Raw genomic sequence first — 13,676 nt, forward strand, 5'->3', positions numbered from 1 at the left:
CCTCCCACTGTTTTTTAGTTTGACACCATGCAGAATTAAACCAGTCAAGTCTCAGGCAGAGGCATCTGAAAAACTTGGGAAATCTTGGCTCGCTTTTATCACTGGTAAGCCCGTCAAAAGAGTCTCTTTTTACCTGAAAATTTTAACTTCAACTGTTTCCAGTGTAGGGCGGAATATTTCTGAAAATATTGAGAAAGACCGAGCTTTATGCGGATTTGACCGGGCTGTGCACCGCTTTTGCCTTCGGGCCATTTTGGCGAAAACTACCTTGCTGGTGGCTGCCCACCGCCTCACGCCGTAACTACTTGAGCAAACCAGCCCCGGCTTCCCTCGGAGCTCGTACCACGGCGGGCACCGTTGGAAGGGCTCCGTACCGTCTTTGCAGGGACCGTACGCCGGTGGGGACCTCCTGAGGAGTCCCGACAGGAGGGGTGATACCAGTACCTGAAGACCAGGCGTGTCGGGAGAAGGCTTTACCTCAGCGGCGGCGGCCTGGGCGCGGCTGAGGGACACTTGTAACGGCCCTGTGGTAACGGCGCCTCCCCCTCACCCCCCCCCCGCCCGGCGCCGAGGGGGCCGTTGGGCGGGCTGAGGTGGGGGGGAGAGGCGTCCCCTCCTCTCCGGAGCGCCCGCTGCGGTAGGCGGCTGCTCGTCTCCGCCGCGGCTCGCCCCCTCTACCTCAGTAACGATGCTGTCCTAGCGAGGGATGATGACAGGGAGAGGAGAGGGGCAGAGCCGCCGCCGCCGCCGGGAGTCCTGTCTCTTGCTCGCCTCCCCGCTCGCCGGCACTTCCCGGCTCCCGCTGCCGGGCTCCGCATCGCGCCGCCTTCCTGACGGGCGGCAGGAGGAGAGGGCGGAGGGGCGGCGGTGGTTTTATGGTGAGGGTTTTGTCCTCTCCAGGTGCTCTGTCCCCCGCCGGGCAGGGCTTTCCTCCTCCTCCTGCCTCCTTCCCCGCCACACACGCTGCCGGACGAGGCCGGCCGAGAGCAGCCACCGCCGCCTGAGGGGACCCTGACCATGTCGAGCAAGAGCAGGAAGAGCAAGGAGCAGGGGAGAGTGACCTTCCCCCCGCAGCAGGAGGAGGAGGAGGAGGGGGGGGCAGAGGAAGAGGAGCAGCAGCGCCGGCGCCGCGGCTGGAGAGGCGTCAATGGGGGGCCGGAGCCCCCTCCGCCACCTCAAAGAGCCGTTAAAACCCTCCGGGAGCCCTACGGCTACTACCCGCCCCCCCCCTTTGCCAGCACCATGTAAGTCGGGCCCGGGGGTGGGTTAAGAGGGTGCTGGCCGGCAACTTCCCCGGAGGAGCCGCGGGGGGCCGGTCACCGGCTGCCGTGTCCCCGGCCAGTTGTGGCGCTCGGCCCCGGGAAGCGTCGCCGGCTGCGGGTCGCCCCGCTCCGTCCCGCCGACCCGGGCCCCGCGGCAGGAGTGCAGCTCGCCCGGCCTGGCAGCAAACGGGCGTGACCGGTGCAGCGAGGGGGAGACGGGGCCGGTTTGCAACGGCTGAGGTGCGGAGACTTTGGAGAAAGTGCCTTGAGGGGATAGTCCGGTCGCTACCTACCCCGCTCCCTCCTCGCCAGCCCCTCGGCTTTGCTCCTGCAGGGTGGGGAGGGGGCAGCCCGTAGCAGAAGGCAGGCAGGTGTGCCGGGGCCAAGAGATTTCATCTCTTTATTTCTTTTTTTTTCTTTTCTTTTTTTTTCCCTGGCTACTAGCATAGCTGCCGAGAAAACCTAATTATTGGCTCAGCTAAGGTTTAGAGAACCCATTGCACTCTTTTGTACAAGCAGTGCTAATGCATCTCTTTTATATTTTTTGAAAAATCTAGGCTGTGATAAAACCAGACTCCCCACAGAAATCTAGGACACCTGTGCAGAAAAGCCTCAATTCTTGAGATGCACCTTATCCTGTTTGATGTTGTCTTCAGAAATTTCAGTTTGTTGGTTTTTAAGATGCAGTCATATACATATATATACACACACACACACATATATATATATATAAAAAAATACCGACCATGACTAGACTCACTGCAAGAGAAATAAATGCAGTTTTACTAATAGGGATGTTAACTTTCTTTTCTCTGACTTACAAAATGTAGGTTGTCCGTGAATTATTCATGTATTTTTATAATATGGTGCAGTTTAGATGACTTACCTCTGAGGATTACTTGAGTATTTTATACTTTCAGAACAATATTTATTTCTTAATTAAATATTTTAATTACCAGATGAAAAACACTTTATTTTGAGATTTAAGATAACATATTCAGCATTTATAGAAGAAGCCTTAATTAAGTCATCCTAGAGACAACTGTAAAGTACAGAAACAATTAGAGTAGCACTTAGAATGGGATAACCACAAATAAAAGTGGTTTTTACCATGCCAGTGCAGAAATTCTTCACAAATACCCTGTACCCAGCAATCCAGACTTCAAGTGAAGGAGTCTTTCACATGTCTTTAGCTGTCTGAAAGTTAGTTGCACTTAAGTTGTTTGTCTAGGCTCCCTCTGTAGTTGATGCGATGAAAGAGGAAATAGCAGTGGGCAAGCCAGCATAGTAATTTTTCTTCTTTCTTGAGGTGCCTGTCTTTCCCCATTCACCATCCAAAGAGCCTAGAGGATTAGTTTAGACTCGGACACTTTATTTTTAGACAGTTGAAGCTAGCTCAGATGAATTGTAAGCTAAGAGTTATAAACTTCTGGATCCCTTTTAGGTTAGTGTCTTCTTGGAACTGTTGGCATATTCCTTTCTTTAAGAAATGGGTATTATGCCACCAGGGAATAAAACTGGAGTTTAGTTTGCACAGCTATAGGCATTTGAGCCTGGAGTGACTCCATCTGTTGGAATTGCTTCCTGGTATGTAATTCTTGTGACCCTGTCCTGGGAGTCTATGACAGCAGTGATTGCGAGCCACTGCCTGGTGGACTGACGAAAGGGCTGACATTAATCAATGTAATAGGAGTGCGTTGAACTGACAGGGCATAGAGGCAAAAGACCCACAACTGCCATTTTCTCTGTTACGTGCCCATGGCCATCCTCGGCATAGCAGTGGGATTTTTCTTCTGGAGTAACATTGTGTGTTCAATGCTAATGCCTAAAATCATAGTGTATGTTAACGAAATAAATACAAGTATTGGTTTGCTCATAATGCACACAGATTGACTAACGTAAGGCTTTAATGTGCAGAGAGTATGAGAATCCTTGACTGGAAGAATTTGTAGTCTAAATATTCTGTACTGACAAACAGTGCAAAGGGAAAGAGGCAGGAAGGTGTGAAGTAGTTTGCACAAGAAGATGCACTTAGTTGGTATTTGAAATGTCTTCGCTCTGAAAGCTGTAACCTATGCAAGGTACTTGTCTATGTACAGCTGGCTCCCTCCTGTGCCACATATTGCTGGAAAAAGTAATTAACCTCAGATTCCCACTAAGACTGCAGACCGGATGTAATACTTGTTTCACAAGGTACTGTATGTCCCAGTGGGAAAAATGTGGACAAAAACTGTAAATTAAATGTAGCAGGCATTGGATGCCCGATTTCCTGATTGTCTCTGAAAATCATAGCTTAGTTTCCCAAGTGGAACAACAGAACACAAATAAGGACTGAGTGTAACAGGGCTGCAGCAACAAGCCCCTTTTAACTTGTCTCTTTCCTGGTGAGATATTTGCCTTTTTCTGTGTGTGTATAGATGCACTCCTGTCATCAAAATAGAGTCCTTTTTTTCCACACAGGAATTCAGATGTTGGTATTTTCTGTTGAGGAGTCAGTGAAGAGCAATGGTAGGAAAAAGCTCTGCATAGTTTGTGGGGCAGGGGGGGTAAGGAACAAACTAAGTCTGTGTATACCTCCTCCTGATGTCTTGTGTTTTGTTCCATTTTTTGACTAATTCTTTCCAGTTTGGAGCCAGAACTTCTGTGAGCTGACATGAGGGCATTTTGGATGATGGATTGTGTCATTTCAGACCAGTGGGAGAGCGTAGACCTGAGTCAGATCTTGCAGCTGGCCTGATTTATGTTCTGCTGTTCAGCTGAGTTAGCCTCCCTCTTCTGGAAAGCCCAGGCAGTAGTTCACAGAAGGGAGAAGGAAGCTGTCATTTAATACACTTTAGCTTTGGGGCAGGGATTCCCAAATTGTGTGGAACGTGCGCAAGCTTCCATGCAAACATACGTGAATGTCACGCTGTTTTTACTGGTGAAGAAACAAATTTACCAGCAGCCTCTTCTGGCACATGGCTACATGTGCACATGGCACATGGCTCTGCTACAGCAGAGCTTGGAGGGATGGCAAAGCCTTCATTTGGGAGAGGCTGGGAGGATTGTGCCTCTAACACTGCCTGTGGACCTGCACAGAGCCAGGAGCTGCTACCTCATGTGGAAAACCACAGTCTTTTCCTGTGATGGTAACAAAGCAAACATTTAAGATAGCTTAGTTTAAGAGATCTCAGGAGTCATGAGCTAAAATGCTGCTCATATGTATGTGCGTGTCTGAGCACTTACTCTTGGGAGTAAGGCAATTATCATTCTTTAATTTTAAAACTGGGACCTCAGAGGCTGGCAGAACAAGAGGCACAATCCGCATCTCCTGTGCGGCTGACTTGGGTGCTGTTCTTTTAAATGTGCGTGCGCATCGGTGTTTCTGTGATGTACTTTTCTGATCTGTCTATAATCACTAGACTCCATTTCCTTTTCAGGGCTAGAATAGAATCAAGATCACTAATGTTGTCCTGCAGTTTAGCAGTGGGGTAAACTGCTTGTAAATCGCTGATGCCATCTTTTATTACATGTAATAGTTCAAGGAGAATAACAACCTGTTCTTCAGTACAAATGTTAGAAAATGGCTCTGGGCATCTGGGAAGGCCCAGAATGAAACCTCTGTTTCTCCAACTTCTCTCTCTCTCTCTTTTTTTTTTTTTTTAAATAGCTTATGCAGTTTTCAGTGTTAAAAATAGACTTAGAAACAAGATTATAAATCTTTTGAACTGCTGTTGATGAGATAATGAACAGCAGAACACAAGGAATTCTCAGGTCAACTGTTTGTCCCACATTTCTGTCCTTCTGCTACAATTCTGAAAGTTCGAACATGAAATGGGATGGGTAGGCTAACAGAGTAGAAATCTGTAATTGAAATAATCCATGGTAGAAGCAGAGGAATCATAATGCTTACTCCAGTCCTTTGCAGTTGTTGTACTGCTCAGATTTCTAGCCTTGTACGTAGGAGTAACTGTCCAGGCAACAATATGATGCAATGTAAGGTCATAGTAAATGTGATGCATACAAAACAAAAGAGACAAGTGGCCTTTGCTTGTTTAGTGGAAATTAAAAAAAAAAAAATTTTTTTTTGCATGTACGAAGGTCATACATTTTAGATGAAAATATTTAAGGTAAACATGAATATGTTATAATGTAGGATAGGTTTTTGTGTCTTATGACATTACCTGGCATGTAACGAACCAGTCAGTTGTTCAGAGTGTACATAACATTGCTCTATCTGAAAGCTTGTGATACTTATTATTAGGTAAAGGTCTTGAAAGGTGGTATAGTCCTTTAGGAGCCGTGGCATCACTAATGTGAGTTCTGCTGCAAAGCTGAAATGGAGGTGTCCTGCTTTCGTATTATTCAACAAGAGTCTGACTTAGGGTCCTGTCACTTCTTGGTTAATTGTCAATCGTCTTGTGAGTTATGTTCATTTACGGCTATCACTGAAGTTATTGAGAGTTTGCCTAAGTAGGAAGCAATGAACTAGACTTAAGCTGGCAAATGGCTAATGGTAGTAGTATAGTTAAGGAAATAAACTTGTAACTTAAGACTATCCTTGTTTTATACTGATGAGTGAATGATTCTGAAGGTTGGTGTACCAACCTGGAAGTTTCTGAAGTTCTTTCTTGCCAGTGAAGCTCTTCAGGTCCTCGAAACAGCTGCCTAGCTGGTGCTCGCTTAGGGCCAAGTGAAATGTGTCCAAATGTGGTGGAACTGGTGTACTTGTTAACATGATTGATCTTCTCCAATTCCATCCTTCTTATTTGTGCTGAGCAGCAAACAGAGGCTTGGGGCTTTATAGACCCCTTGGCCATTTTTCTGCTGTGAAATGTGAAAAATAGTTGTGGAAAAAATGGAGGGGCTCAGCTGCTGCTTCATGTCAGCAAAAGGGGACTGAATTCTGTCCTTTCACCTTCCTGCTGCATACCATGTAGTGTAATTATGCAACCTGTATACTAGGACTAGAACTTACTTAATGTCGTGGTGTATCTCTGCTGAAGAATTAACATTAAAAAAAATTGGGCATTTTTCTTGCTTGGTGTTCTTGTGGCTTTTTTGCCATGCGTTCTACAGATTTTTCAATTTTTGTGTTCTTTCAGCTATTGGGAACAGTTGGGAAGAGGAACATCACGATTTCCATCTCTCCTTCCTTCTTTTTATGTAAATTGTCAGCTCCTTACAGAGACAAGGTTGAGAATATGAACTTTAAAGGCTTTAGGAAATAGAACACAAATAATTAATGCACACATAGTTCTATTTTAATCATATTTTTAAGCCAGTCTAATGATTTTTAGACTGTGATGTGATGATGTGACTTGAGATTTTGTTGTTTTGATTACTTCAGTTGGCAAATATTACATATAAAATGGGCTGCAAATGGTTAAATAGTTAAAACTAAAATTTTAACCATTTTCTTCATGCTTTGGGATAGCTTAAAAATACTAGATGTAAGAACAGGAGAGCAGAAAATGGAATAGGAGACCTTGTACCTGATGCTTCTTGCATGCAGTACTCTGACCAGAGCTGCGCTAGCTTCAAGGTCTTTGAATTTGCTGAGGGAAGGAGGGGAGAAGAGAGGAGGGAGGTATGTCTTCTGGCTGTGTGGTGCTGTACAAGATTTTTTGTTTTTTATTTTTTTCAGGAGGTCATGACAATATTTTAGTCATTAAAATACCAAGCAACTTTCATCTTTATTTTGAGAAGATACTGGAGTCACTTCAAATATATCATTTCTGTCACAAGATTTATAGCTAAGGAAATCTTCCTTATTTGGAAGATATTTTAATGCAACAGCTTTGGAAGGATAGATCTCTTTTTACAGAAGTCAGATGAGTCACCTCAGTCAGACAATGGGTTTTGAAAGAAAGATAGATAAACCAGAAAATAAGTGTCATATTTCAAAATACGCTGAAAAATTACGCTGAATATATAGGGGAAAATGTATTGTTATGTATTTCATAAAAGATAAATGAAATTCAGGGTGGCAGTTTAGAGCCTTCTTAGATCAAGAAGTCAGCATGAGTCAATCTGTTCTCTGTCTTTTTTACTTACTTTAATATACATACTTTTTTTATTTAAAGCATTACAGTAAACAGTTACATTTCTGTAGCTGTATGTTTTTTAGGTGTGGAGGAAGAATAGAAACATAACAGCATAGCAGACAATAAGATCTTGTTTAAAAGGTAACTATGAAAAGGCAATATTTCTGGTTTTACTTCTGAATTTGTTGGGGAATAAGGTAGTAGCATACTGTGGCTGTTCACCACATGCACTCTGGGCTCAAGTCTTTATATCTGAATACTCCAAAATATGAAATATGCCTGAGCTTTAAGACATTAAATCAATTCTGTCTTTAACAGAGTCACAAATCCTCTCTGTTATGCAGCCTTTTTCATAGACTTAAAGACAGTGGTACAGAAGTGACAAAAAAAAGGGATCCTGTCGTGTTTGGCAAAGCAGTTTTGGCACATACTTCAAAAAGTAAATACCAGTTAGCATTGCTTATACTGCAGTGCCACCCAGGTCATTTCTGGTAGTCCAGAAACAGCAACCCAGATGAAAATGTAAAAAGATCAAATGCTTCATCCCAGGAGAGACCTGCCCTTGGTAATGAGTATTACAATCGCTTCGCTTGGTCTACAATGGAACTGCCCATTTGTGTTAACTGAAATGTTTATAGAGCACGGACTAGCTTTTATGATATTTGTAGCTGTGATAAAGTGATTAAGATTTTATGTTTTGCTGAATTTATTACAACTGATGTAGATAGCTAGAAGGCCAGACATGTTCTTATAACCTGAATGGAATTAGTTATGCCCGATGAAAACCATTAGGGCTGACATTGCTGTGTATGGGGAAATCCAGTGATGTCAACAGGCATATTTTGTGCAGTGGTAATATAGTTAAGCTCATTGCTGGAAGTTCACACACACACACACACACAAAAAAAAAAAAAGACTGCATTTAGAAGAATGTTGCTCAGGTTGTGGATTTGAACCTGCAGCAATCAGGATATGCAGCTTTTGAAGCTGCCCATGCAGGTTCCACTATGTTCACTTAAATGCGTAGTCTCTGTGTGCGCCAAAGGTGTGCGTGCTGTATTTCCCTTGGTTCTGTCTTTTTGCAGACTGATGGGGCTTGCTTAAAAAGGGCTGTTTAATATTTTGTTTTGCCCTCAGCATTCATTATGTGGACCCACATCTCTCCTAATGCACATTACCTGGCTTTTGCACTGAAGGTAGGATTAATTTCCTCTTCAGTTTTTCTGTTTGGCCTTTTACTCTTGTATCTGAGTTTTTTGCTGAAGTGAATGAATTAATTTTCACAATGCTCCTGTAAAATGGGAGCCAACTGTTCTTTTTTTATAGATGAGGAACAGAGGCACGTAGAACTTAAGGACCAAATTTGAAATTTGTAAGGCCTGTTTGTCTCTATGTAGCATATATATAGTGTTATATGTATTCAAAGCATACCCTCCATTAACTCATATATTGTTTATCAGCTGCACTGGTGTCTCTGTGCCCATCAAATGAGCTCAAGTGATCTCTATCCCTTGAGCTAATGGATTAACTGACAGCAGCTGGAGGCTGTCTTTCTCAATATTGAGCTGGACTAGAAAGGAAAGGGAGATTGCTGATGGGTTTCACATTTATTTGCAGAGGGTAGTGAAGGAAGGTTATGGTATCCCGAGTACCTTTTCAGGCCTTTGGCCTCTGCTCTGGCAGGCATAAATGCTTCTGTTCGTCCCCCAGCTGTGACCACTTTAGCCTGATCCCATCTATTCTGTTGTTTCAGACTTCTCCAGGCAGTTGTTTCCTGTTGTTTTCTCCAGCTAGGTAGTGTCTGCTCCTCAACCTCTTGTCCTAGGTCCGTTTATTTGCAACTCCTAGTCTCGCTTCTCTGAATCTCCTCTCCCCTTCCTAGTTTCCTTACCTAGCTAGATCCAGCTCAGCATCTGATCTGTCTGTTCTCTCAGCTCATTCCTTTCTGCTCCCTGCTGCTCTCAGCCAGTATCTTCACTGGTTCATAATTCCAGTTTCTGTGTTTTCTGAATTAGCTCGCTCACCCTTTCTTTTGTCCTGTTCCCCTTCTCTTTTCTCCCTCTTTCTGCTTTTGCAATGAGTTTTTGAGGGGAGTTCACAGCCTCCCTGGTTCTAGTTCCCTTTCCTAAACAATCTCACTTTCCTACACCCAGGTTTCCTCTTTCCAGTGCAGCCTGCCATCCCTATTTTTATTTTCATTCAATAGCTCTTTCACATTTTTGATTGTATTACAAGAATGCATGGGGGCTTCTAAAAAAAAATACATATACTCATGTAATGACATTAGATAGCTTCTTCCCTCCAGCTCCTGGAATGGTAGATGTATAATAGAAATAGGCCCAACATAACCCACAGCATTGCAGAAGTCCAGCTGGAGTGAGAGCTCATCCCAGTCTACACTGGATCATGCCTGGTATCTGGAATCTGTGAACAACTTAGTTACTAGCATCCAGAAGGTCTGTTGAACGTGTATGAACTGTTGTTTTTCAAAGACTTATAATTTGACCAAATTGACTTGTGAGTAGAATCTTCCAGATTTGGTTAATGTTTCTAGTAGTAACAGTAGAAGGCATGAGATCAGGCTTCACTGTGTATTGCTTGGCAAGACATTAGGAAGAAAACTTGTTTTCACCTGTCAGCTATTTGAACTACAATATGCTAAGCAGAAATATTGCCTTCCTTAAACCATCAGCTTGAATGCCTATGGTGGATAGTATTAATTACTACTGAAAGTAGTACAGTAGATGTGTTTTCATTTTGTATATATACCAAAGTGAGTTGGGAGGGATTTCTGAAGAGATGTCTTACATAAAGTAAAATAAATAAATAAAAAATCTTGACCATGCTAACAAAACAAAAATGGCCTGTGGTATTGAACCTGTAAGTGCCTTTAGATTGCAGACAAGCAAGCATGAAGGCAGAAAGATCACAATAAAGAATGCTGCTTGTCAATAAGTGGGCAAATGACAAGGGACAAAATAAGTCATTATTTTTGTAGCCACAGGAGAAGTGGAAGCTACAAATAACCAACATAGTGAAATTCTATTGCCTTTTTGTTTTCTCATTAGGTACATTGAAGAAAGTCCATCTCTGAGACGTATGACTATGATGAGGGAAAAGGGAAGGCGACAGGCCATTAGAGGCCCAGCATTCATGTTCAATAACAGGGGCACCAGTCTTACGGCTGAAGAAGAGCGCTTTCTAGATGCAGCAGAGTATGGGAACATACCTGTGGTGCGCAAAATGCTGGAGGAGTCAAAAACACTGAATGTCAACTGTGTTGACTACATGGGCCAAAACGCCTTGCAGCTTGCTGTAGGGAATGAACATTTGGAAGTGACAGAACTTCTGTTAAAAAAAGAGAACTTGGCACGGATTGGAGATGCCCTGCTGCTCGCAATCAGCAAGGGCTACATCAGGATAGTGGAAGCAATTTTGAATCATCCTGGGTTTTCAGTAAATAAGCGACTGACTCTGAGCCCTTGTGAGCAGGAACTGCAGGATGATGATTTTTATTCCTACGATGAAGACGGTACCCGCTTTTCTCCAGATATCACTCCCATAATTTTAGCTGCCCACTGCCAAAAATACGAAGTCGTGCACATGCTATTGATGAAAGGAGCAAGGATAGAAAGACCTCATGATTATTTCTGCAAATGTAATGACTGTACAGAGAAGCAAAAGCATGATTCTTTCAGTCACTCTAGGTCAAGAATAAATGCATACAAAGGACTGGCTAGTCCGGCTTATCTGTCCCTCTCCAGTGAAGATCCAGTACTCACTGCTCTAGAACTCAGCAATGAACTTGCCAAGTTGGCCAACATTGAAAAAGAATTCAAGGTAATGGTATTTTGGTGTTTCTCCCTGTCTTTGTTATTGTTTTAAAGTTGCTGCTATTTCATGATGTCCTTAGATGCTTGAAATTATTTCTTGTGTCTTTACTTTTTCAATTACAAATGCTTTCATGATATTTATTGTCTCTTTTGCTCTTGATTTTGAGTTTTCAATACATAAGCCTTTAAAAAAGAATTTTTAATGAAATGAAATTGCTTTTGCACCTACTGTGTACAGAGAAAATTGGAAAAAGGGACTGTGTGTTCTGGTAACCTTGCAGCAGATGGAAAACAATTTTGGTTGCTGTAGCAGACAAAGATCGTTTTTAGTTACACGGAGTAGTGTAAGTGCAGAAAGCAGAAACATTATGCCTTTCTTGAGCATACTGCAGCAAGGACCTTAATCCCTCTTTTTTATTTGTACTAATTTTGAATGATGTCTCAAAATTGTTAAGAATATAGAAAGTGGTTTTTTTGATGTACCTTTTAGAAATGTCACTTGTTCAAAACCAGCTGTTAGACTGATTACAGATGTAGGTTCTGTTATCTGTTTTTGAGCTGTATCTGTTTTAGTATGTCAATGCCCTGACTTCTATATATTTCAGCTTCTTCATCAGACAATTAATGACTTAGTTAACTGTTGCCCAGTGCTTTATTTTTTTATGATTTTGCAGTTCTTTTGAATACCTTGAAAGCACAGTAACACCCACCTTCCCCCTTGCCTACCCCCCCCCCCAAACCTCACCAAAAAAATAAAACCCCAGTAGACTGCATGTAATAAGAAAAGCTTGGCTTGGGGAATGACAGATTGTTCTCAGTGAGTAGTGATATTAACAGCATTGTATCCAGTTTTAGCAAAAAATTTAATGGGGTTCTGCAGGGTCAGTGTTGGGTACCACTTGTTTGTTTAATGTCTTCATAAATGATCTGAGAGAGGCAAAAGATGCATTAACCTTTTCAAACAACAGCAAGCATTGGTAACACTGTAGAGTACTCAGAAGAAATATACAACAACCTGGAGAAATACAGGCAGAAATTAATAAAGTGAACTTTACCAGAAAAGGAAGAAACAGTTTTAGACTTCTGAGAAAGAATAGCTCCAGATATAGCTGAATGAGTAAAAATATAATTTAAAAGTTAGGTTTCAGTGCTGAGAAGGATTCATGTATTATACCACACACTAATAAAGTGCAAATGTCAGCTTAAACCTTTCCTCTCTTCCTTTGCTGAAGGAACCCCCTCATACCATGCTGCGTATTGTGTAATCTGGCAAATGGATTGAGTACTTCCTCGATATGTTTATTCAGGAGTATAGGAAAAATGTCAGATTTTTCTTTTTCCTCTGCTGAAAAAGTACTGAACTGGGAAAGCTCTTTGTGAACATAAAACTGAAGAATTAGAGAATTTTATCATATGCACAGAGCCTGTTGGCTTGTGTGCTTCACACAATGAATTACAGTTATGTGCCTCATTTGGAGACCATTATAGAAGGTTAAATCTCTGATGTATATAACTCAGTCCTGTTTATCATTGATTTCTTTTCAACTAGGCCAACAACCAGAGAGCCACAGGGTCTCCCGAATCCCAGAATCCTGTGCCCAAGATGGAGATCTATGGGTTTTCTGAATAATGCTTTGGTGGTTGTGAATACAAATCTTTTTTTTTTCTTCTTTTTTTTTCTCCTGCAGTTTCTTAAAGAGAACTTTTTTTCTGGGCTGGCAGCTCAGAAACTCTACCATCCATCTCTTTCTTTGTGATACTACACACAAATTTTGTTATTATACCTGTGTTCAGAAACACTGGTGGGCTTAGGGACTCAATTTAAGCATTATGCAACTCCCTAGGAACCCAAAATACAATCTCTGCCACCAAAAGCTAAATTAAGGCAAGATGTGTCATGTTTTTGTAAAGGGAGGATGTAGATGATTAGAACTGAACAGAAAAAATTCAGTAAAAATATAAATTCATGGGAAGCTCCTGTATCATAGGTACTAATACCATGAATACAGATATTGTCAGAAAAGAAATAGCTTGAAATTTTGGAGGAGAAAAAGCAATGTTTTTTGGCTAGACTTCTCATTTCAAACCAGAACTTAAAAAAATTACTTCAGTTTTTAAAATATTAAATTGTCACAAAATAAAATATTCTGGTTTTCAATTTTTTCTTTTTTCTTTTTTTTCTTTTTCTCAGCTGTTTAGCCTCATTGATATTTTGGGATGCCTAAGCACCCAAGAAATCCACTATTTCCACAGATTTCACTGTTTTTGGATAGCACTTACATGGCTGCTAACCTTGCCAGGTGTATAAGGTAATACAGTTTTGGCACCTATAGTAGAAATTGTTCCTGGCTTCTTGCTAGCATGGAAATTCCAGCGTCCCATCGAAATAAAAACATTCCAGTGAAAAAATTATTCTCCTCATTGACATCACATCTATCTCTTTTCCTTCTGATTCTTAGGCATCTCAGGGCGTTCTTTCTGTTTCTACCAAGCCTGGTAGGAGAGTTGTTGTTTTTGTCTGGCATCAATGGTTGGCTGCCCTTCCTGGGGAGATG

At 42.1% G+C, this 13,676-nt stretch overlaps 1 protein-coding gene across 2 annotated transcripts in view; it reads left to right on the forward strand.

Annotated features, from left to right (window-relative positions):
- Positions 1-627: 627 nt before the first annotated feature.
- Positions 628-13,676, forward strand: part of TRPC3 (transient receptor potential cation channel subfamily C member 3) — a 48,144-nt gene continuing 35,095 nt past the window's right edge. For both annotated transcript variants that reach the window (XM_072861610.1, XM_072861611.1), the window contains exons 1-2: positions 628-1,244; positions 10,357-11,128. In XM_072861610.1, the coding sequence (XP_072717711.1) occupies positions 1,018-1,244; positions 10,357-11,128 (999 nt within the window). In that variant the 5' untranslated portion in view covers positions 628-1,017. The remainder of the gene's footprint in view (positions 1,245-10,356; positions 11,129-13,676) is intronic.

Source organism: Ciconia boyciana, chromosome 5, assembly GCF_034638445.1.
Source record: "Ciconia boyciana chromosome 5, ASM3463844v1, whole genome shotgun sequence".
NCBI lineage: Eukaryota > Metazoa > Chordata > Aves > Ciconiiformes > Ciconiidae > Ciconia > Ciconia boyciana.